This window comes from Dipteris shenzhenensis, chromosome 13 (genome assembly GCF_047967505.1).
Source record: "Dipteris shenzhenensis isolate YYH24624 ecotype China chromosome 13, Dip_SZ_1.0, whole genome shotgun sequence".
Taxonomy (NCBI): Eukaryota; Viridiplantae; Streptophyta; class Polypodiopsida; order Gleicheniales; family Dipteridaceae; genus Dipteris; species Dipteris shenzhenensis.
This window is the reverse complement of record NC_141608.1, coordinates 15,104,160-15,129,021: the sequence shown is the minus strand read 5'-3', so window position 1 is coordinate 15,129,021 and position 24,862 is coordinate 15,104,160. Positions and strand designations below refer to the sequence as shown.

The following is a 24,862-nucleotide window of genomic DNA, read 5'->3' as shown; positions in this document are numbered from 1 at the left end:
AAGCCACTTACCTCTAGCACTTTTGCACCACCAGTTTGTACAGGCAATTACCGATCAACTTTCTCAGCTCACTAGTGCAAAGGGGAGGCAAAGGGTGCGGACAGGGAGTACCCGATAGTGTACAACCAATCAAGGTGTGCGAACAAAATGCCTCTGATTCTAGACCCGCGCCTCGAGGCCGCAATGGGGTGCGCTCCAACCTCCAGGTGTGCACTAGACACATGAACTACCACAAGCTCTTGGACTTGCAACACACGTACTCAAGTGTATACATGCACACAAAAACACACACATGCAACGTACTCGTTGAAGGCGGGTGATGCAAATATTTCTATGTATTTTCCTCCACGTCACAATTGCTAGGGAGTAACATATATAACAGTCCAGCCGGCGTGTGTGTATGCTCGATCACACTCTATTGGCCATGGTAGCTCTTTCTTTGGCCGAGAAGCGGTTCCTCGAGGGTGGTATAGCCCAAAATTTGCGCAACGATGGGCGTGGCCGCCACCATTTTCGAGAATTTTCAATCGACCTCGGAATTATCGCTCAGGTTTGACTGTATTTGATTGCAGCTTTGTCTAGTTTGACAATGATGGTCCTTCTGTTATTGTTTTGACCAACATCTTGGTGGGTCTTTAGGCTAGCACTGCTATGAACAATATCAGCCGTATCTTTTACAAAAAAGTGTTCTTAGCCACCTCTGCTTCCACGAACACACAATATTAGCTCATGGTTTCCGTTTGTATGCTGTCTGTATAATTGATAGGAACTATGCATACTGGCCTGTGAAATGGGCTATTCATGTTGAAATCGTTTCTCATTCATACACTTAAGTCGGATGTTAGTTATTTACCTCTTTATTTCCATTTTATAGGTCAATGTATTTGCGTACATGTTACGTAAGTGTTGAGCCAGTGTGCTTGTTTGTTTGTTCAGTGTTTATTTTTATCCTCCTCAAGACCTGTATTTTAATCAGTTCAAGCATAAAAGGTGCATTAAAGTTAAACATCAAAGAAGTTTTTATTCATGTTGTATATGGTGGCAGGCCAATGGATCGGCAAGAGTGAGGCTGGGTGCTACAGATGTGATCGCGAGTGTGAAGGTATTTAGCGTAGAGCATTTGAAGGATGATCACTTTGTCTTTGATGCCTATGCTCGCAGATAGCATGGTTTTTCACCTGTTAGACTGTCATGTTTTGGTCTTGGTCATTTATCTGCTGATGGAAATGCTTTGTTTTTAACCCATTGATGAATGGCACCTTGTGTTGATAGATATTGCAAACCCCCTGCTCCTTTGCAGGGGGGATTGAAGGCAAAGTGGTAAGGTTGATTGAGATAATGCAATTCTATCCTAGTGTGCCAAATCTGCCGCATCCTCTTCCTTCTCATGAGTCTTCTCCAATGTGATCTCATAGTCGTAGATTCTTTCTCTATCTTCGCACTAGCTCTCTCTTTTCTTGTTGTTTGCAAGTTTTCTCTTTTGGGTCAGCTGTGCGTCTTGCTTTAGTAATCCATGCTTGGGCATCTGGCCTTACTCTACAGGAGTATGTACAGCAGCATTGTACCTTTCAGCATATGTAATAAAGCAGAAGTTTAGGAAGGCTGTCCTCCCTGTGCACGGTGGTGTGAGTTCTTTATCTTTTCAGTTTATGATCTATTCTGCAAAGATATATGTGCAAGTGTGTGATGTGTAAGCATAGGTCACAGTGCTTCTTAATTGGTACCAAAGCTAAGTTTGTGGCAACATACCACAGTTTTTTTTGGCTGGAATTGTGTGTTGGTGAAGCAAGGAGCTGGATTTAGTTGGAACAAAGGGAAGGCCCCATCAAGCTTCTTGATCTAATCAAGCTACACGACCTCTCCACAATAGCTATCCTCTTGCTTCTCTTCCTCTTTCACCAATTTTGGCAGAGACTGTCTTGGACAGCAACATTCAATCCACAGACAGTTAGGGTTTACTCAATTCAGCAGTGTTTTTTCCAGTGAATGACAGAGATTCGCAGCAGTCTTGATAAATTTTCTTGGAGGCCCGTGTGAGAAGAGACTTGAATTACTTGCCAAAAGGTGCTTCATATGGTGTCCACACAAATGTTAAAAGGAACCATTCAAAATGGCTTGGACCAAGGAAAGGTAGCCATGAGAGGGTCTTACGTTTATATATAGGCAGTGTCTGCTCTCTTACAAATGGCTATGAGTCTCAACCATACAAGTACATATTGCAAGCCATAAAGTCAGAAAATCCTAATCTTTTTGCATCAAAATAATAGTATGGTTTATGTGGCTTTTCCTTTACTAGTTTTGTCACCTTCCTATTGACATATCTAGGTACTTGTTTCTTCTTCTTTGCTTTCACATATGAAGCATTGGAAGAGGACAAGAGCTAGGCATTCTGAAAAAGCATTACTAACTGAAAGTGTTTCTGATAGAAATCAACCTCAACACTCACATGAACTGAGTTCTAACATCAAATGTCAAAGAAATACCAAAATGACTTGCAGAATACTAGATCATCTTGGAGGGCAGAATTCCTTTTTTTTTTCCAAAGAAAGGAACCTTCTATTAATGCTTGAAAGATTTCATACAAGACAGCAGCCCGAAGGTGCTGAGTATGGAAAAAATCGGAAAAGGCTGAAAGAAAGAACCGGCCAGTTCCAGAGAAACCCAGCTCACTGCCTAGGGGATGTTTGGTACTGGGGCTAACAGCCAAGGGGGGGGACTATACAACCAACGAATCCCTCGCGGGGTGAAGATGTAGAAAACTCCTGCAGGCCAAGCCTTGCAGAATCGAGCATGTCTCTCGATAGTCGCCCTGGAGCCTGGAGTCCCACGCTCCCAGGTGGATCGTAGTGTGTATATGATGTCCTGCTAGATGGCGACTAGGGTAGCCGAGGGTGGAACCGGGTGCTCACCCATCGTGGGACTACAACGAGACACCCAAATGTTCCACGCTGTGATGCTGGCTCCCACCTCCCAAACGTTGTTCTTTGAAACACAGTGAAGGACTAGTGCAATGCTGAACAGACAACTTTTGCTTCTGACATAATGCTGGAACAGTGAAGAAGATTGAGGGGCGGTGTATATACTCTCATGATGTTTCCAGTTTTTGGTCTCATAGGCTTTTTTGTTCTTTCACATAGACTAGTTCTTTCTCATACACAATTGTACCTTTAAAGATGGTGTGGTCAGCTGAGCTCAGCTCCAAAAGCATTGCTTTACAGTTTTGTTTGAAGCATGCATTTCATTTTCTTCCCTGTGCTTGTTTAAGGATGTGTAATTTTACATCGTTGCTGAGACCACAATACTTCTAGGTTTTTCATGCCCATGGATCTTTTCAGTTATGTACCTTGACTTCTCTTTTGGCAGGCAGAGCTTGGAAGGCCGCATTCCAGTAAACCAAATCAAGGGAAAATGGAAATTTTTATTGAGTGTTCTCCTACAGCAGCTCCTGAATTTGAGGTGGCATTTTATCAGAAGGCTGCTAATCATTCCTGAAGTTGACTACACGTTCATGTATGGATAGATTTTATAAAGTTGTGTTGTCTAAAAATTACACACACTTGTGACAGGGAAGGGGAGGAGACGAACTCGGCTTAGAGCTTTCAAGAGCTTTGCAGAGAAGTTTCGGTGGTGGTCAAAGTGGAGCAGGTGATTGCCTTTCCTAGCTATGCTAGATAAGTGGTTTTTTTTGTATCTCTGCATTAATAGAACCCATTCTATTGATACAGGTGGAATATGCAGGTACTGTTAATGTTGGGAGATGCAAGGAACATGATTAATAGTAATGATAAAGTGCCAAACTTGAACCTTTTGTTCCTTTGTGTTTGTTTACAGGAGCAGCGATTGATCTTTCGGCATTGGGCATCTTTGATGGAAAACTCTGCTGGGATCTCTACATTGATGGGCTTGTCCTGAGCTCTGATGGAAACCTTTTGGATGCTTTGGCTATTGCAATAAAGGTAAGGATTTCTTTCGTTAAGTAACTTCAGCCACACAAATGGACTGTGATTCATAGTTTACAGAGAATCATGGCAACGAGCACACAGTAATATAGATTTCAGACATTATATAAGATAAAGTTTGCAAGCTGAAACAAACCCTAGTGTATTTAAGTCAATGACTCCTTTTTACATGGCTGGACGTGCCTTTGAGCCAGTGAGCATGAGGTTCCATCTCCATTGCCATTCATACCTGGCCCATTCTTTATGGGAACTCTTGTGCTTAGGCTTACCTGTCTTGAAGGAAGCAAACAATGCCCTGTATCTCCTTCAATAGTGCCACCCCCACACTGCATCGTAGTGTTAACCTGCCTATTGATTGCCTTGCATATCATTGCCTTGGTGCTTTTCTTTAACTCTCCCATATCTCCTTCAATAGTGCCACCCCGAGGCTGCACCTTAGTGTTACCTACACATTGATTGCCTTGCACATCATTGCCCCAGTTCTTTTCTTTAACTTGCCCCCGCCCCCCTCGGCCACTGCCCTGCCCGCCCCCAAGTTCCTTCCCCATGCCCCCGTGTGATGAACCCTTAGAACCTCTTAAGTTCACAGCTGCATTTATATTTGCCTTTTGTTTTTGTGCTGAAGTTTTTTCTCTCTTAGAGAAGAGATCGCCATATCCCATCTAAAATCTCACTCTTTGGAAGGCCTCTGTTCACAATCTCTATGGCACCCCCAGGCAACTCATGCCAGTGTTAGTGACAAGGATTGCTTGCTACAGCCAACCCTTACACAGTGGAATAAAAGCCTTGAGATCTCACAACAAAACTTGAATGCCAACTCACTTCCGTTAGAGAGAACATGGCATATATGGAGAGAATACACAGATATTCAGCCTAACAAATCTCATAAATAGAGGTAATGTCTGTCACGGGCATCCACAGCTCGTGGCATGCTTCCTACGGGCGCTGCGGTGCCATCAAATACTGCCAGGAAGGCTCATAAGACAATGCATGAGCCAGGTATTTAGTTCCAGCAGATCAGGATCCATGAGCCAGATATACGGATGTTGTTATTTCCCCTCCTCAGTATCCCAGGTGGCTCTCTCCATACACTAGTTCGAGTTTCAATAGGCGGGATGTCACGCGCATCCACAGCCCATGGCATGCTTCCTACAAGCTTCAGTGCCATCAAATACTGCCAGGATGCCTCAGAAGACAATGCAGGTCAAAAAACACAGGTGTGACCTTTTGGTCAAAAAGTCAATGTGTTGACTTTTTGATTAACCTGGTCAACAGCCGCTGTTGACCAGCCGACCATGTCAGTCAATCTTCCCTGAAATCCTATATAAAGCCAGCCCATTAGCCTCATTCTTCATCTCCTCAAGCAATGCTAGCACTTAGTCTAGCAACAACATTTGAGTCCAGATCAGGCCAGAGAGACTGCAGCAGACCAGCAGCTCCTCGAGCCTTTAGTCAGTCTACAATAGTTCTCCTAGTTATCTCTTTTGTAATGAGAGATTCCCCTCCAAGCAGTTCTTGTCCATTCTACAATTGTATTCAGCCCTCTGGGCCAGACATTGTTTATTCATTTCCCGCTATATTCTCTAACTCTGATTCTCGCGCTCACTCCAGAGCATAACTGCATCATTATTCAGTTCAGTTAGTATTGAGCTGGAGAGAGTGTGAGTCAGTCTATCTCCCTGTTACAATGTCCAAGCGGAGGAGGACCCTTCAAGATCATGAGCGGGCTTGAGGAGAGACCTCGCCTCCATCGAGAGGCTCAGCGAGTAGGACCCAATTTCTTAGTGGCTTAGTGATAGATCCGAGAGTGCTTGTCTCGAGCTTCAGGACACGGAGATGCGGCGGGCTGAGTTCTCCTACCATTCCTCTTGGACCCGATGGGTGCAGCAAGGGGACAGGATGATGAAGTAGTTCTTTCAAACCATTGGGTCCCGATCGACAAGCACACAACTACAGTGTCTCCGGGACTCGCAGGGCATCATGCACACTGACTGTCACGGGGGCGTGAAATTCTAAGTACTTTAATGTACTACAAGACTGTGACAACTTTGGTTTTAAAAGTCCAAGCGTGGGCTTAATAATGTGTAATTAAACGCGGCATGGTGCCTAGCACATAAGCGTAATCAATCCCTAGGCCCAAAGGCATTCCAAGGAATTAAAAGAGCGGTTGTTGGGAAATGATGACGTGGCATTTTTAATGGGCCCCCTAGAGGGCCATGTATCTTCAGTGGCCCCCCCTAGAGTTCAAGGTGGCTCTAGTGCCTTCTACATGCTCCTTTGCATTCTTGGACCTTCCTGGGCTTTCTAAACTTCACATGTGTGGTTTTCTCTCTCATCTTCTTCCTTTGTTGAGATTTTGGACTGGTTTTTCAGCCTCCTTCAGCTGAATTTCGTTTTTCTTCATAACTCCTCACCCGTTTGGATTCCTCGACTTCCATTTGGCCCGATGGCTTCCCCTCTGCCTCCCCTTCGCAGTGATATGCTTTTCCCTCTATGCGTTTGGTAGAATCAGGCAGAGCTGAGCACTTCTTTTGCTGGTCGAATTTGCAAAAGTGGCTTTTTCAGGGCCTTTTTGCTTCTAGAGCCTCCTGGGCCTCTCCTTTTGCAAAGCTACAGCTTTCTGTTGAATTTCGAGTGGTCCCATGCGTTGGTTGACTGTTTTTTCTCAGTTTTGGGGGACTTTCCAACCATGAAACTTCTCCAAAACCTTCTCAATGCATTCCTCTCTGAAGCACGCTTCTTTTGAGCCCAAGAACTCCCACTTCTTCGCGACAAAAGTGCTTCTTTTCGCATTTTTCAGTGGAATTCTTGCTGGTCGGCTCTTGTAAATGCTCTTTCTTCATGCCTTTGCACTCCTCTTTGGATGAGAATGCAATTGGGCATTGGCTACTATGTCCTCTTGGCGATTGAGGACTTGGTTCGAGTTTTCAGGGCTTGGTGAGTTGTGATTTTGCTGCTGCAATTTCTTTTTGCCATAAGCTATTGGTTGGCCTCGTGTGCCGCCTCTTTCTTGGTTCACAGGTGCCTAGGCAGTGCTACATGAGTCATTCTTTGGTTGGGTACTTTGCTGATTTTATTTTGGAGCTTTGAAAAGCTTTGTGAATGCCATCTAGAAACCACTCATGCAGCTGGGGTGCAGTGTGATTGCATCTGGACAGCCAATGGAATTGCACTCGGAAAAGAGAATGCCTTTGGATTGAGCCTATGGGTTAAGTGCACTTATGTGATGGTGTTCTATGCTCGAAAGCCTTGCGAAGGCTCAGTGAATTGGGGCTGCGTGCTCAGTTGCAGGGAAGTAGCAAACAAGCCCACTTTGTGCCAGTAAGAAAGAAAATTACAGCAGATCAAATGGCCAAATTGTTTCTGCAGCATGTCTTCAAGTAAATGCGTAACAACGCATCAACAACTTTATTTTCCTTACCTTTTCGGTACTGAATCATCATGTTAAACTCCTGCATGAGTTCTGCCCACCTAGGTTGGCGGTCTCTCAAGTCGGGTTGTTTACAACAATGGTTTCAGAGTATCATGATCAACATCAACATAGAACTCTGAACCATACAAATAATGTCTCCATGTTTTCAAAGCATGGACGACGATATACAACTCTAATTCATGAGTTGGCCAATTCCGTTGAGAGGGAGAAAGCTTCTTGCTTTCAAAGGCTAGTGGCCTTCCCTCTTGGAAGAGAACTTCTCCTACCGCAATGCCACTTGTATCGGTTTCTATGAAAACGGTTTTTGGGGATCAACTATTTTTAACACCGGTCCTGAGACCATAGCTTGTTTTATGTCATTAAAACTTTCTTGTTGATTTTGTCCCCATATAAAAGGTACTTTATCTAAGGTAGATCAGTCAATGGCGATACTATCTCGGAATCTCCTTTGATATGCCTTCGATAAAATTGGACAAATCCCAAGAATGGTCGCATAGCAGTCAAACTCCGAGAGATAGGACAAGTCAGTATCGCAGCCACTTTCTTTGGATCCATTTTCACCCCCTTAGGAATGAATCCTAGATATTCAAGTCTTACCATGCACAGCACAGTTTTCTTTTTATTTACATACAGATTGGCTTTCCTCAAAGTATCGAACACGTTTCTTAAGTGTTTGCGATGCTCAACAATACTTTTGCTGAAAACAAGGATATCATCAATAAAATATACTAGAAACTTCTCGATATACGGGCGTAGTAAATCTTTCATAAGCATGACGAATGTAGCTGGAGCATTGGTAGGTCCAAACGGCATTACCAAAAACTCATAATATCCAAACCTGCTTATAAAAGCGGTTTTATGCACATCCTTGGCTCTAATGCAGATCTGATGGTAGCCACACTTAAGATCTATCTTGCTGAAAATTTTGGCTGCATGTAGCAAGTCATCGACCCTAACCATCGGATAGCTATGCTTAACATTGATATTATCTAGTGCTCTGTAATCTATACAGAGGTGGAACGTATCGTCTTTCTTTTTCTTCAATGTCACTGGCGAAGCAAAAGGTGAGAAATTGGGCTGAATCTGCCCCAACTATAGGAATATTGAGGTATTCCTCTAGTTGTCTTCGCACCTCAGCTTCTTCAATAAAACTTAATCTATAGGCAGGCCTTATTTACAGGTTCTGTCTACGGAATAAGTTCAATCTTATGTTGAACATTCTGCTTTGAAGGTAACCCATAAGGCAACTCATCCCTAAAACAGTCAGAGAACTCCTCTGCTATCGGATCAGCCAACTTGGCCATCTCCCCATCTTGGGTAACATCAGTGCTAGCTGATGGACCATCAATCGGCTCTACCGATGCTGTATAAAGAAACAAAAACTCTTCTTGAGCTTTTTGAACTTCCAATATTGAAACTAAAGGTTTGTGAGAAAAATCCTTTTCACCTCGTAAGACATACTGCACATCATTAATCTTAAACCGATAAATTTGCTTTTTCCAATCAATGGTTGGATTCTTCTTGGAATGCCAAGCCTTACCTAAGGCTATATCTGCGTGAGCAAGCCTAGTCATTTCAAAATCCAGCTCCTTCGCATACTCTTGAATTCAAAGTTCCAACTGGGTAACTCTTTGGTCCCATACTTCAAACTTCCATCTGCCATCCTGACTGTATATGCATAGTGTGACGCCAAAAATTGATAATTTTAACTTGGCATTGATATTGTTTTTCTCTATGTTTGATAAGAGTTTGAGTATCAAGTGATAGCCTAGCGGCTCTCACTTATTTCTATTTTCTATGATATTGTATGGGATGGAGAGGATGAGTGGAATGGCTCATTGTAAATACCATAGGTATGAATTATAAATACCTTGGTATGGGGTGAGAGTTATTTGTGTATGAGATATTATGGAGTTTTTTAGAAAATAGGAAGAGTGAGTCATATAAAGAGGTGGGCTCATGTCCATGTGTTCCAATAATATAAGAGAGGCCACATGCCAAGCGTGTGGAAGGCATGTGGAGGAGTATGAAGTCAAGAGGAATCCTTCTAGAACTCCTATGTGGAATAAGGAGGATGTGGACATGTGGAAAAGAGAGGGTCCCTATGGGCTCCATGTGAGGAGACTCTTGACTTTCTCAATATTTTAAGAGTCTTGAGCATCTTTTGATGGGACACATGGCAAGAGTAGCCAAAAAGGACATGGATGGTGACATACGTGCTTATGTGATTGATGGGGAAAGGAATCTACAGGGAGCAATTGTAAATGGGTGAAGGAGGGTAACAAAATCTCTATAAAAGGAGCCCTCCTCTCCCTTGTTCATCAATCTCTTCCACCATTAGGCCTCATGTTGTTGTAGCTCTAGTCTCCCCAAGCCTCTTCCATGAGCCTTCTCTCCCTCTTGTAGATATTCTCTTATGTAGACTCTTGAGTCCATCTCTCTCTAGTTTATTCTCTCTCTATGAGTAGTCTTGGAGCTTCCGCTCCCTCTTGTATGTATGAAACCTCTTCTTCTCCCTTGTGTTTGTAGTGTTGGAGTGGATTCTCACTCTATTTGTAATGAAGGTCACTTCAGGTTCTCTCTCTCTTGAGTGTCCCTTCCCTTTTCTTTCTTTCAAAGCCTTAAAAGTTCTTTCTATTCGGCTGCTCACTGTGCACACATGGTCCATCTGTTTCCCGAGCCACCATGCAAACTTTTTCCCCTCTTCTAGGCGAAATCTATGAGGGGTGAATCGTTGATGAAGGTGGAGTCTTGAGGGAGCATCCTGCTCAGGCGAAATTAGCCTGGGTGGAGGGTAGTTTTCATGACAGTTTGACCCCCTGTCAGTGTTTTGCTCATAACTTTCTGCTCGGTAGTCCGATTGTAATGAAATTTATATCAGCGCGAAGCTCTCTTCAAGGCGCATGTTTCTATGTGATCAGATCTTGAATCAAATACAGCATGGTAGTCCGATTGTAATGAAATTTATATCAGCGCGAAGCTCTCTTCAAGGCGCATGTTTCTATGTGATCAGATCTTGAATCAAATACTGCTGTAAAATGTTATGAGGCTCTGTGTTTGACAGTCTGTTTTCATGACAGTTTTTACCCCCTTCTAGTAAACTGTCCATATCTCTTCAACCGTCTGCCTGTTTTCAATGAAACTTATATAAGCGGGAAGCCCATCTCAAGGCGCATCTCTTTGTGTGCTTGAATCTTTGATATGATTTCTCTATTGAAAGTTATAGGCCTCTGCATCTAATGACAGTTTGTAGAGTGTTTTGAGCTAAGTATAAGGGTGTCTATGAAGGAGGTGCAATGTTTCCTCGGAATCTACCCATCCGACCCAATCAGCCCCTTTAAACTCCTCGATATATATCAGTTCATGTCATGTTGAGCCGCAAGATCTTCTTTCAACAACGCATCGCTCTTCTCTTTGGCGCAGACCGGCTCGCTGAGATTATGGCCTCTGCTGATCCTTTCCTTCTCCCTATGCTTGATTACAACATCACTTGGGATGTTACCATCTTCATTCTCATCTGAGGGAGGAAAGTAGGGTGTGGTATCTTGGCATAAAATCTTCTTTCTAATGTCCCGTTCTCAATTATAAATATCTTTGGCAGTCTGTTCGAAAGCAGCAGGAAGTAAAGAGGTGCGTGAAGTTTATTACCCCCAACTTCATGTCACATCTTTTGGTGGAGACGCTGGGTATGTTTGGTATTGGATTCATCCCACCTTACTAAACGGTCTCGGGTGTACTTGATTGCATGTTATGCCTAGAAGAGGCATGTGTTTTGATGAGATAAAGAAGATGCCTGGAAGAACTCCATTAGAAGAGATTGCAACCCGTTTAAGAGAACTTGAAGATTGTGAAGGTGATGCTCAAGCTATTCGCACAGTCACCATGATCATATCCTTTATGTTTGCACTGTTGAATATGTTGGTGAATCGACAACGCCGGCAGCAGGCACAATGATAGATTGGGGATTGTTCCATGCACTGGCAGCTTGGTGTGAAGAAGAGTTGAGTCTTTGGGTAGTTTTCGACTATAACAGTGGAGTGGTGATTCTTAATGCTTTCAACTTCTTTTGCTATGCAAATGATGAAGAGTACAATATCTTGAAGCTTTTATGTGCACTTCCTATTGTGAGAAGGGTGATTCTAGAATGCATGTATACACGATGTTTTCATGGTGTTGGTTGGTCACTTATTTTTGAAGATTTTGTTGAGGATCACATTGTGGAGGGTTTTCAACAAGTGGTTATGCATAATCAGTTGGTCTTGGTATACTAAGGCTCTGTGGGATCTTGTTCGGATCTTGTTTGGGATATTATTTGGATCTTGGTGTTTCCTTTTTGTGTTTCATCATGGTGAAGATTCCAGTGTTTTGAGGAACCCAAGGGGAGGACCCGGAGTCTTATCTTCGGGATTTGTTCGAGGATGCCGGCTTTCTGGATGGTCCATGAAGGATCGGGCGGAGATTTTGCCTGATTTTCTTGAAGGTGTAGCCTTGAGTTGGCATGAGACCTTGCCGGACTCTACCAAGGAGGACTGGAACCAAGTGGTGGCAGCAATGAAGCAGAGATTTGGGGCAGTGGAGTCGCCAAATGCTTTGATGTTGTAGTTGGACCGGTTCTATCAAGGAGAGGGTGAGTTGGTCTCTGCGTTGGCAATCCGATATGAAACTTTATGGACAAGGTATGAAAGGGCAGCTTTGTGAGCTGTGGCATTGGCATCATCGGCCCCTCAAAGTCTCTCAGGGATGGAGCACTTAAAGATGAGCAAATTTGTTATGGCTTTGGAGCCTTGTCTTCACTCAAAAGTAATAAGTAAAGATCCAACAACATACATGGAGGCACTTCGCATTGCGACCAAGAAAGAAGCTTCTCTAAAGATCGAATCCTCTTTTGTGTCTTCAACAGCTTCAACTTCTAAGGTGGAGGTAATGGGCACTCCTCAGGTACCAAAGTCCTCTGAGTTAGATCATAATATCTCCCAATTGATGGCAGAGTTTGCTGATTTAAAATTGCATTTGGTTAATGCACGACAACCTAGAGCACCAAAGAGTGAAGATAGGCCTCGAGATAGGAGTGGGGTCACTTGCTATGAATGTAATGAAAAAGGTTACTATCGCTCCGAGTGTCCTAGATTGAGAAAGAAAGAAGAAAAACAAGTATCCTTGTTAGAAGCTTCTTCAGGGGATGAGGAAAGAGAGGTAATGATGGCTAAACGGGGGCGTGGTAAACCAAAAGAAGAAGAAGAAAGCAAGGAAGAAGTAGATGAGGACCATCAGAAAGAGGAACACCGTAGTAAGAAAAAGAAGGCATCTAGAAGGAGAATTAGCCAGTCAGACTTTCCTTTAGGACAAGGAATTGGAAGCTATGACTTGTTGTCCGACCTTAAAGAAAAGGAAGCTCATATCACCTTTGGTCAATTACTTGCTTTGTCTTCAAAACTACGGAAGGAATGGGGAAAACTAGCAAGCACAAGAGTGTCAAAGAAGAAAAAGAAGAAAAGTGTCATTCCTGTTGTTCAAAAGGTAGATATAGATGTTGGTGATGATGTACCTATGGTTGATGTGATCATTGATGGTCAAGTGATTTCTAATGTATACATTGATAGAGGTGCATCGATTAATGTCATGAGTGAGAAGACCATGATAGATGCTGATTTAAAATACTCTAGTACTACCTCTCCTTATCGCATCAAATTGGCTGACAACACTAGGGTTAAGACCTTGGGAGTTGTGAAGAATCTAGAAGTGGATGTATGTGGAATTTCTGTGCCGACTACTTTTCAGGTGATCCCTACCAAGCTAGATGCACGTGCCTATCCATTGATTTTGAGAAGGCCTTGGCTACGCAAGGTGAAGGCTGTTCAAAAGTGGAATACTGGAGAATTGATTTTGCAGGGAAATGATAAGAAGATGCGCTACAACATCAGAAGCCGCAAAAAGAAAGTTGTCAAGGAGGAGTCTTTAACATCAGAGAGTTCAAGCTCTGACTTAACCGATGAAGAAGAAGAGACAGGGTGTAGCTCCGAGGAGCATAGTTACGCTGAAATGCGTTTCAGAGCCCAGCCAGGCCTGAAACGCCGTTTTAGAGAAGTGCCGTTTCCTAAAACGCGTTTCAGGGTCTGAAACGTTTCAGGACCCTGAAACGGCTGGCTGAAACGTTTCAGCCAGTCTGAAACGCGTTTCAGAGCCCTGAAACGTGCCGTTTCAGACAACACAGGCTGCTAGGTCTCTAAAATCACATTTTTTGTCTTTTTGCTTTTGATTTTGGTCTCCAGGCTCCTTCCACTCCTTCAGCCTCATACTCTCTCCATCCTCAAGGTTTTCCAGCCCTCCTTCAGCCCCATTCACTCCTTTCCTCTCCTTTCTCTCCTGCAGCCTGCTTCAGCCCTCCATCATCATCTACTCCCCTCCCTTGCTGACGTGGCGTTTCCCCGTTTCAGCCCTCCCATAAATCCCGAAACGTTTCCGTTTTTGTTTCCGTTCCCCGTTTCCCCGTTTCCGTTTCCCCTAACTATGCCGAGGAGTCCAACTCAGAGGGTGAGGTGGAAGGAGTGGCCTTTGGTCTTTGTCTTGGTGCTGATCGGGATGAGTCAGGAAGGAACAAGGTGGTGGTGCAAGAAGATCCTGTAGAGACACTTCATGTGGAGGATGTGGAGTACACTAAACGACGCCAACGCAATGAAGAGCTTCTTGGTGATTCTCTATCAGGTAGTGAGAAGCTCCAGTACTTGGATATGCTAGATGATTTTCCATGTCTCTTTGCAACAAGCTATTCACAGGTTCGACCAGTCTCTCTTGTGGAGCACAAGATTGAGTTGAAGCCAGAAAGCAAGCCAGTTATGCAACGCTTAAGGCGATTGGGGGTGATCCAAGCTAAGGCACTAAAGAAAGAGGTAACACAACTACTTGAGGCAGGATTCATCTTTCATGTTGATGATTCAGAATGGATATCTCCTGTAGTTGTCACACCAAAGAAAGGAAATAAATGGCGAGTTTGTGTGGACTTTCGTCCTTTGAATGCATACACTAAGAGGGATCATTTTCCTTTGCCATTCCAAGATGAAATACTAGACCAAGTAGTAGGGCATGAGATGTATTCTGTATGTGATGGGTATTCTGGGTACTTTCAAATTCGTATTCGGGAGGAAGATCAAAAGAAAACATCATTTGTCACACCTTGGGGAGTTTTTGCTTACAGAGTGATGCCTTTTGGGTTGACCAATGCACCAGCTACATTTCAAAGGTTCATGAGTCAAGTCCTGGAGCCTTACTTGGGAAAGTTCATACGGGTGTTTTTGGATGATTTTTGCATTTATTCTCGGCGCATAGATCACATGGAGAAGTTAAAGATGGCCTTAGCTAGGATTGATGAAGCAAAAGGGTGTCTAAATCCTAGGCTCTAGCAAGTGTCATTTGGCTCAAACAAAAGTAGTCTTGTTGGGACATATTGTGTCTCAAGAAGGCCTGCAAATGGATCCTGACAAGGTTCAAGCAATCATGGCATTGCCAAGTCCTGAGAGTGTCACTGGTGTTCGCAGAATTCTAGGAAAGAGCAAGTATTATCAACGCTTTTGTGATGATTTCACAGAGATAGTGCATCCCATGAACTTGTTGACAAGAAAAGGAGTTTCTTTCCAATGGGGTATGGAGCAACAAGAGTCTTTCCAGCAACTTAAGGAGGCCATGAGTAAGGGCTCAATATTGAAGCCCCTTGATTGGTCTCAAGACTTTTATGTAAATCCAAGTGTATCTTTGCATTTAGTTGGTGCTGTATTGCTACAAAAAGGAGAGGCAGGTAGAATGCAACCCATCTATTATGCCAGCCGACAGCTTACAGATGTGGAAACAAGGTATGAAGAAATGGAGCAGCAAGCTCTCTCTTTGGTGTTTTCCGTCAGAAAGTTTCGCTCCTATTTATTACCTCGACCATTTTTCTTCCTTACCTCTCAGTCTGTATTAGCATATCTAGTTCGCAAGCCTAATCCTGGGGGGAGATTTGCAAAATGGTTGTCAAAGCTTCAAGAGTTCTCTTTCTCTTTTGTCACTGAAAATACCACTAGGTCCACTATGGCAGATTTGCTCACTGGGCGGGAGGATCTAGGAGAAGAAAAGAAATGTAAGGAGAACATTAAAGATGAAAGGGATATACCACCAATAGCTTTTGTTTTGTATTTTGATGGGGCTTTTAGTCCTTCATGCCAACAAGGAGCCGGGGGGATAGTCTTTATGAATCCTAAAGGTCAAGAGGTATGGGCAAGAGGACAAGAGCTTCGAGGTATCACAACTAACAATGCAGCTGAGTATAATGCTTTGATTCTTGGTTTGGAGGGTTGTCTTCAAAGTCAAGTTAAAGAATTGGAAGTAAGAGGAGATTCTCAGCTTATTATAAAGTAAATGCAAGGGCATTACAAGACAAGAAGTCCTCATTTGAAGGAGCTTAATCAAAAGGCTATGGCACTATGTAGTCAGTTTGATTTTTGCAAGTTTGTTCATATAAACAGAAAAGAAAATCAAAGGGCAAATGAGTTAGCTAAAGCCATTGTAGTACCAGACCGGGGGGTGGTTTCTTGGGTAGACACTGGATGGCCAAAACTACAAGATGTTCAGCAATATGTGGAAGAAGGCATGTCTCCTCGAGGGTTAACTCCACAACGGAAGCAGCGATTGGTTACTTTTTGCCACGCCTCCATAAGGATGTATATGAATGTCACAAATGGAACCTATCAGCTTGAGGATGTTGATGGCATGGTGATACCCGGACGCACCAATGAGTATCGCCTTAAATTCTTCTATGCTCGACCACCTTGGGGGCCAACAGACCCTCTCTGTACTAGAAAGGATCTGCTGGGGGGGGAAAGATGTGACGTCAAAAATTGATATTTTTAACTTGGCATTGATATTGTTTTTCTCTATGTTTGATAAGAGTTTGAGTATCAAGTGATAGCCTAGCGGCTCTCACTTATTTCTATTTTCTATGATATTGTATGGGATGGAGAGGATGAGTGGAATGGCTCATTGTAAATACCATAGGTATGAATTATAAATACCTTGGTATGGGGTGAGAGTTATTTGTGTATGGGATATTATGGAGTTTTTTAGAAAATAGGAAGAGTGAGTCATATAAAGAGGTGGGCTCATGTCCATGTGTTCCAATAATGGCCACATGCCAAGCGTGTGGAAGGCATGTGGAGGAGTATGAAGTCAAGAGGAATCCTTCTAGAACTCCTATGTGGAATAAGGAGGATGTGGACATGTGGAAAAGAGAGGGTTCCTATGGGCTCCATGTGAGGAGACTCTTGACTTTCTCAATATTTTAAGAGTCTTGAGCATCTTTTGATGGGACACATGGCAAGAGTAGCCAAAAAGGACATGGATGGTGACATACGTGCTTATGTGATTGATGGGGAAAGGAATCTACAGGCAGCAATTGTAAATGGGTGAAGGAGGGTAACAAAATCTCTATAAAAGGAGCCCTCCTCTCCCTTGTTCATCAATCTCTTCCACCATTAGGCCTCATGTTGTTGTAGCTCTAGTCTCCCCAAGCCTCTTTCATGAGCCTTCTCTCCCTCTTGTAGATATTCTCTTTGAGGGAGCATCCTGCTCAGGCGAAATTAGCCTGGGTGGAGGGTAGTTTTCATGATAGTTTGACCCCCTGTCAGTGTTTTGCTCATAACTTTCTGCTCGGTAGTCCGATTGTAATGAAATTTATATCAGCGCGAAGCTCTCTTCAAGGCGCATGTTTCTATGTGATCAGATCTTGAATCAAATACTGCTGTAAAATGTTATGAGTCTGTGTTTGACAGTCTGTTTTCATGACAGTTTTTACCCCCTTCCAGTAAACTGTCCATATCTCTTCAACCGTCTGTCTGTTTTCAATGAAACTTATATCAGCGCGAAGCCCATCTCAAGGCGCATCTCTTTGTGTGCTTGAATCTCTGATATGATTTCTCTACTGAAAGTTATAGGCCTCTGCATCTAATGACAGTTTGTAGAGTATTTTGAGCTAAGTATAAGGGTGTCTATGAAGGAGGTGCAATGTTTCCTCGGAATCTACCCAACTGACCCAATCAGCCCCTTCAAACTCCTCGATATATATCAGTTCATGTCATGTTGAGCCGCAAGATCTTCTTTCAACAACGCATCGCTCTTCTCTTTGGCGCAGACCGGCTTGCTGAGATTATGGCCTCTGCTGATCCTTTCCTTCTCCCTATGCTTGATTACAACATCACTTGGGATGTTACCATCTTCATTCTCATCTGAGGGAGGAAAGTAGGGTGTGGTATCTTGGCATAAAATCTTCTTTCTAATGTCCCGTTCTCAATGATAAATATCTTTGGCAGTCTGTTCGAAAGCAGCAGGAAGTGAAGAGGTGCGTGAAGTTTATTACCCCCAACTTCATGTCACAATAGTCATATGGACTAGTCTTTAATTTCAGCCTCTCTACGAGCTTCGAGTTAATTACATTGTGCATTGACGTTGAGTCAAACAACACAATGACATCATTATTGGCGACTTACTTTATCTTAACTAACTTCGTATCACTAAAGGCTGTATACCCCATTGCTGCGGGCTTTGATAGGATATTATCAGGTACACTGTTTACTAACTTAGCAATAGACACACATAACAAAACAGGTACTGACCTCTGAGAAGATCCCACTAGCTGAATCTACATTTGTTTTGCTCTGAGACTTCCCTCCATCTCCACGTCGCACTCTGAGATCACCACTCAGCCATCCGACGATCCTTGTTCCATTGACAATCTTTCCATTGATGAGACTGAAGGCTGATTGCCTGAATAAGTCCGGAGCCTCGCGAGGACCTTTACCGAAGCCCAAAGGACCACCTAGCAAGTCAAAGACAGCTCACACTGTTTTGGTAGGTATTTACATTAATGTTCTCTCTCGCCCTCATTCTTGTGATTGTTATTTCAATAATTCCCTATTTGGACCTCACGATCTCTACCGAGCTTATGGTGAGATCCAGGGTACTAGGATTCACGTTCTATTTGATCAAGGGAGTTCTCACAATTTTGTGAATCACAATCTTGTGCAGACCCTTCGCCTGACCACGACACCTAGTGATCATACCTACGAGGTACAGCTTCCAGTTGGGAAGCAGTTTTGGGATCGCAAGGTGGATCGATTTTCAATCTGGATTCAAGCCTACCATGACGTTTTGCAGTGCTATGTTATGCACTTAGATCATGTAGACTTGTTATTGGGCATCGAATGGTTTAAAACCCATGATGTCCAATTTGGATGGAAATCTCATACTCTTTCTCTTTTGCACCGGGACACCTGGATTACCATACAGTGTGATGACATTCATCCCTCAGAGGGACCTCTTGTAAATGCGATTCAAATACATAATATGATACAAACTACTTCTTATGATGTGTTTCAGTGTGTTTTGATTCCACTTTCTTCATTTGTTGCATCTGTTTCTTTTTCAAATGAATTAAGTGTGCTAGAACATATGGAACTAAAGAAGTTGTTAGCTGAATTCAAAGATGTATTTCCCGAACAATTGCCGGCAGGTTTACCTCCGGAGAGGGCAGTTGACCATCGCATAGATTTGGTCCAAGGCGCTCAGCCTGTAAGTATACCTCCTTATAGGATGAGTTAGTTTGAGGAGAATGAGTTAGCTCAGCAACTTCAAGAGTATTTGAGGTTGGGGTATATACGCCCGGTCACCCTGGGGTGCTCTTGTTCTTCGGAGAAAGAAGAAAGATGGGTCTTGGAGAATGTGTGTGGATTATAAAAGCTTAATTAAAGTAACAATCAAGAATAGGTATCCTCTCCCTCGTGCTGATGACTTGATAGACAGATTAGCAGGAGCGAAGTACTTCACTAAAATTGATTTGTGTACTAGTTATCACTAGATACGTATTTATGTGAAGCATGTCGAAAGGACCGCCTTTCGGACTAGGTATGGTCATTACAAGTTTCTTGTACTACCTTTTGGATCAACCAATGCTCCTGCAACCTTCCAACAAATGATGAATGACTTGTTCCGAGATTATTCGACCAAGTTTGTGGTTGTGTTCTTGGATGACATCTTAGTTTACAGCAAGACTCTTGAGGACCATATTGGTCACCTCAAGATTGTCTTACTTTTATTAAGACAGAAACAGTTGTATGCTAAGATCAGTAAATGTGACTTCCTTATGAAGGAGATCATTTACTTAGGACACAAGATCTCTAGGGAAGGGCTTAGCATTGATGAAGATCGAATTCAGAAGGTTTTGAGTCGGTCTATTCCTGAGACAGTCAAGCAACTTCGTTCTTTCTTAGGATTCACTGTCTTCTTACAAAAATCAGTTCGTGATTATTCTAAAATCACGTTCCCCTTGACCAACATATTGAAGGGTCATGGACGTAAGTCTATTCAGCCTATTACTTGGAATGACGAATTGAACAAGGCTTTTGATGTTTTGAAAAATTGTATCAAGAGTGCGCCTGTTCTTGCACTGCCCGATCCTACCTTGCCTTATGTCTTAGAGGCTGATGCGAGTGATTATGTGATTGGGGCAGCATTATTCCAAGAGGGCTGACCTGTAGCTTTTGAGAGTAAAAAGCTAGATGACACTCAATATCGTTGGCCTACCATGGAGAAGTAACTTTATGCAGTGGTCTATGCTCTTAAAGTTTGGAGACATTATCTGTATGGTTCTAGATTTGTCGTATTGACTGATCATCACTCAATACGCTATGTGCGTGAAGGGGATGATTTGAGGGGTAGGAAGGCTAGATGGGTTGAGTTGATGCAGGATTTTGATTTTGAGATTCGGTATAGGAAAGGTTCCTTGAATAGTGTCGTAGATGCCTTAAGTCGAATTAAAATGGTAAATAGTTTATCGTTTACCGAGATTTCCTTTGACCTATTTCAATCCTTGAGAGGGCTTTGTGCAGCTGATAGTCATTTCAGTCAGTATTGGCAGAAGGTCCAAGATGGAAGCTCAATGATTGACCAAGACTCAAGGATGATGCCACCTACTGTACAGGCGGCCGGAGGTCACTGGATGATTTTGAATGGCTTGCTGTTCCGTAATGATAAAATTTGTGTACCCGATGTGTTGGATCTTCGATCCAAGATTCTTCTGGAGTGTCATGATGCACCTAGTGCAGGACATCCTGGAGTACACAGGACTCTGTCTCTTGTGAAGCATACCTTTTATTGGCCTAAGATGCGTACATTTATTGAAAACTATGTGGTAGGTTGTCGGATTGGTCAGCTTACTAAGGCAGAATGCCTTAGAAGCGCGGGTTTATTACAGCCATTGCAAATCCCAGGTAATGAATGGGAAAGTATTTCCATGGATTTTATTACCGGTTTGCCTAGAACGCGCAAGGGTCATGACTCTATTTGGGTCATAGTGGACTGTTTGACAAAAATGGCTAGATTCTTACCTACTAAATCGACCATATCAGCTGTCCATTTGGCTCACGAGTTTGTGGACCACTTGTTTAAGCTATATGGTTTGCCTTCTAACATAGTCAGCGACAGGGACTCGAAGTTTACAAGTAACTTCTTGAAACTTGTTTTTGAGAAGTTAGAAACTACTCTAAGTATGAGTTCCTCAGATCATGCACAATCTGATGGCAGTACAGAAAAGGTCAACCAATTGGTTGAAGATATGCTTCGGGCATATGTTTCTAAGAGACAGTCTTCATGGGAAGATTATCTCCCCGTGATAGAATGTGCTTATAACAGTGCAAAGCATTCGAGTACTGGTTACAGTCCTTTTATGCTTATGTACGGGTTTCAACCTAAGTCACCAGTTACGGTTGGGTTAAAGGGAATCCAAAATGATGCTGCAAAGACATTCTTGCAAGACATGCAAGAAATGTTGCAGTTTGCCAAGGAGTCTATTAGAAGTGCCCAAGATCAGGACAGATTCTATGCTAATAGACATCGTTCACCTAGAGAGTTCTCTGAAGGAACGATGGTATATTTGCGTATTCCCAAGGAATCCAAGAGCCTAAGTACTGGTTTGGTTCTGAAGTTAGCCCCCAGATATTGTGGTCCGTTCAAGGTTTTTAAAAGAATTGGACCAGTTGCATATAAACTAGAATTGCCTCCTGATGTTAAAGTACATCCAGTATTTCATGTCAATAGACTAAAAGAGTTACTGGGTGCAGATGATCAACTTGTTTCTCCTCAAGAAATAGTAGAAGTTACAGATTTGACTTTTATTCCACAGGAGCTTGAGAGTATTCTTGAATTTCGTGAAAGACAGCTTCGTAATCGAACTATCACGGAATACAAGATCAAGTGGAAGGATCGTGTTGAGGAGGATGCAACATGGGAGACATTACTGAACCTCCAGAGGACATTTTCGAGTTTTTTAGCGAAGTCAAGAGTGAGTTCTTAGAGGAGGGGAAGTATGTCATGTGCACGGATTGTGTCTGACATGTGCCCTAGGCACACAGGACTAGCTCAGGGGCTAGGCAAGTGATTCTCAGGTTGGGTTGCAAGGGCAAATGGCACGAGTTAGGGTTTCGGCTATAAATAGCCGCCCGGGGCCCCAAGTCTATATAAGGGGACCAAGGGGCTCAGTTTTCAAGAGAGCAGGGCAGAGCAAGTCAGTTCTTCCTTGTTGGTCTGGATCCTGGATTGTGTGTGAATGCACACCTGCTCCTTAGATTAGCCCAAGGCCCAGCAGATCGATCCAAGGCTCCTTGAGGGCACCACTTGCTGGTATGGGACACCCGGCTGGTTGGGATCATGGTTGAGAGATGTGCCAGTTGCCAGCAGCTCAGCCTGTGGCTCGGAGGGGGCATCCCAGTCTAGGATGCCATGGTTGGGTGGTGAGCAAGCCTGCGGATTCCTTTATGGTTCTATGATTGGTTTCTGGTGTTTGTTTGCAGGTCAGGTCACACAAGAGCACTGGGGTCGTGTCATCCAGGAAGAGCAAAGCCGTGCTCATCAGAATGCCTCTATTACTGGTGATCATTTTTTGGCTATCCATCATAAGGGTAATGCAAAGGCAACAAAGACTGTGAGAAACCCAAGCATAATTATGGTAACACTTCTGATGCCAATAAGAATGCAGATAAGAAACAGAAGAGATGCAACTATTGCGAAAAACCAGGTCATGATACTTCTGAATGCCGGAAGGCATTGAATTAGAGAAGAAAAAGCAGCAGTCCGGCCTTGCAATTACTGATGCTTCATCTTCCCTTGAGAAGGATGAATCAACATATGTTTCTCATCATGATTGGGCTTCTATTGTCACATGCCAGTACAGTCCTCCTGTACATGATTCATGCATGGTTGTTTCTAATACTTGGTACTCTGACAATGGTTCTTCTAAGCATATAACTTCATGCAAGAAGAAGTTTTTTCTTTGAATTATGCACCTAAGGGCACTGTGACTGGTGCCAATAATGCATCTTATGCCGTGAAAGGCACTGGCCAACTTGAGTTTAGGATAGAATCTGATGGTCCGACCTCTCTTTAAGATGTTTTGTATGTTCCAAGAATTTAAAAGGAATCTCAAAATCCATTTCAGCCATTGCTACAACCGGATATAGAGTTATCTTTGCTGGTTACCGCTGTGCCATTTATGATTTCAGAAATGGCAACACCATTGTCATCAGTGGAAGATTGACTAGAGGTCTATACAGACTTCATGCATATGAGAAGAGACAAACAGAACAACACTTGAAGTATAGGATTCTGTAATTGCAAACACTCATTTGTGGCAGGAGCGCTTGGGTATCTGAACTATGGCAATTTGATCAGATTGCATTCACTGACTATGGTTATTGATCTCCCTAAGATGCATGCATTGTCTAGACATGTTTGTGAGGGATGCTTATTTGGGAAACTCATCGTTTTTCTTCCCTAAAGATGGAAGTGTAGGTGCAGCTGTAAGTTGCATTTAATTCACAGTGATGTATGGTCTGATGCAGACAGCATCTATTGGTGGGTATTCATACTTTGCTACTTTTTTGGATGACTTCACATATCTTACCTGGGTTTATCCTTTGAGATCCAAGTCAAATGTCCTTGCTTGCTTCAAGCAAGTCCTTGCTATGGTTGAGAATGAAAGTGGACACAAGCTTGTCACTCTCCGAACTGATGATAAGTGCATCTGTAACTCTAGTATCTTATGATGATATGTAGTAGTGAATAATTGAAATTTTCCCTTGATAAGATGAGATTTTGTTCGGCTCCCCTGAATGACGTAACAGTCTCTTGCTGTGGCCATGCAATGTCAGGCAGCTATGAGCAACACTGGACTCCCCAAGGTAGAGATTACGAGTGCTGCTACAAGTGAACAAGAAGCTGACTTTGAATTGAGTGATAACCCAGATGAGTTCTCTCACTTGGATACCTCTCGGGTCCCTGTAATTGTCACCCTAACAAAGGTGAGACATGTGTTTTTTATCTTTTTATGGATGAAAGATGGATTATTGAATGTGCATTGGGAGGCTTGGTAGATTTCTTTTGACTGGTTTTATAATGTCTGGACGAGGCTGAGCTATAATCAGGTTGATAGCATTTACATGGAATTGGGGATTTTTTCATTTTTTCACACTTGAAGGGGCTGCTCTGAACTGTGTTCTTTTTTTGCTGAAGGTTGGCCGACACTACATCGTTGATGCCACTGCAGAGGAAGAGTCCCAGATGAGTTCAGCAGTATCAATTGCTGTTATTAACTCGGGTCATATCTGTGGCATAACAAAACGGGGAGGGGCAGGACTTGATCCAAGTGTTCTCCTGGACATGATTTCAGTTGCAAGAGAAGTGAGTAAAGGCCTGATTTCAACAGTTGATGCAGAAATAGTGGCTGCAGAAAGTCGAAGAAGTGAGGACTTATAAAAATATAAAGCAGGATATGAATCAAGCAATGATTCCCCTTTGGATACTAGCAGTGGCTGGCCTGTGGGTTGTCCTATGATTGTGCAATTCCAGATGTTTACCACACAATGGCAAAATTATGCCATCTAGGTTGTTTTTTCCCACTTCAGGGGTGTCTTGATGACAGAGAGTGGCTTTTAAGATAGAAACGGATTTTTTTGGGGAGAAATAGGCATGCATGTGTACGTGCATGTCTGTGCACATGCCTAAACGTATATGCATGCGACTGCGTGTATGTGTGTAAGCATGCACGTGCACGCAAACATGCATGCACTCACATAGGCATATCGAATCAGTCTTTTTAAGTCAGCCTATTTTTTAAAAAGCTTTGGTGTGTGTGCACACGTACATTCGTATGGATAAATGCATGCAAATTTTGATTAGCCTTCTCCTTTAGTGCTAGCCTTTGTCACGGTTGAGTCGGCCCTTCACTTCCGGAGTGCCTACAGAAACTCAGTACAAAGACCTCTTTGTAAATGGATTCTCAAGTATGTGTGGGTGCGTGGATTTGTATGTGTGAGAGAATATGTCTATATTATGGTCTACACCCACTGTTGGGCGCTGATGATGTCAGTGGGGATGTCATAGTAGCCAGTCCTTGCTA

General features: G+C 43.1%; 1 protein-coding gene across 2 annotated transcripts; it reads left to right on the top strand.

Annotated features, from left to right (window-relative positions):
* Window positions 1-307: 307 nt before the first annotated feature.
* LOC147895075 (3'-5'-exoribonuclease family protein) lies at window positions 308-24,564 on the top strand. 2 transcript variants are annotated; one of them, XM_087383741.1, is made up of 7 exons: window positions 308-550; window positions 1,046-1,102; window positions 3,364-3,456; window positions 3,567-3,645; window positions 3,832-3,956; window positions 23,616-23,765; window positions 23,977-24,564. In XM_087383741.1, the coding sequence occupies exons 1-7, from the start codon at window positions 401-403 to the stop codon at window positions 24,217-24,219; spliced, it is 897 nt and encodes a 298-aa protein (XP_087239867.1). In that variant the 5' UTR covers window positions 308-400; the 3' UTR covers window positions 24,220-24,564. The 2 variants fall into 2 exon arrangements, with proteins under 2 accessions (XP_087239867.1, XP_087239868.1); XM_087383742.1 differs by lacking the exon at window positions 23,616-23,765.
* Window positions 24,565-24,862: the final 298 nt, after the last annotated feature.

Bases quoted from the DNA above. Each gene is read 5' to 3' on its own strand.
- LOC147895075 (XM_087383741.1), top strand. From the start codon at position 401: ATGCTCGATCACACTCTATTGGCCATGGTAGCTCTTTCTTTGGCCGAG. The intron at 1,103-3,363 runs GTATTTAGCGTA...CTCTTTTGGCAG, and splicing joins ATGTGATCGCGAGTGTGAAG to GCAGAGCTTGGAAGGCCGCA. The intron at 23,766-23,976 runs GTGAGACATGTG...TTTTTGCTGAAG, and splicing joins TAATTGTCACCCTAACAAAG to GTTGGCCGACACTACATCGT.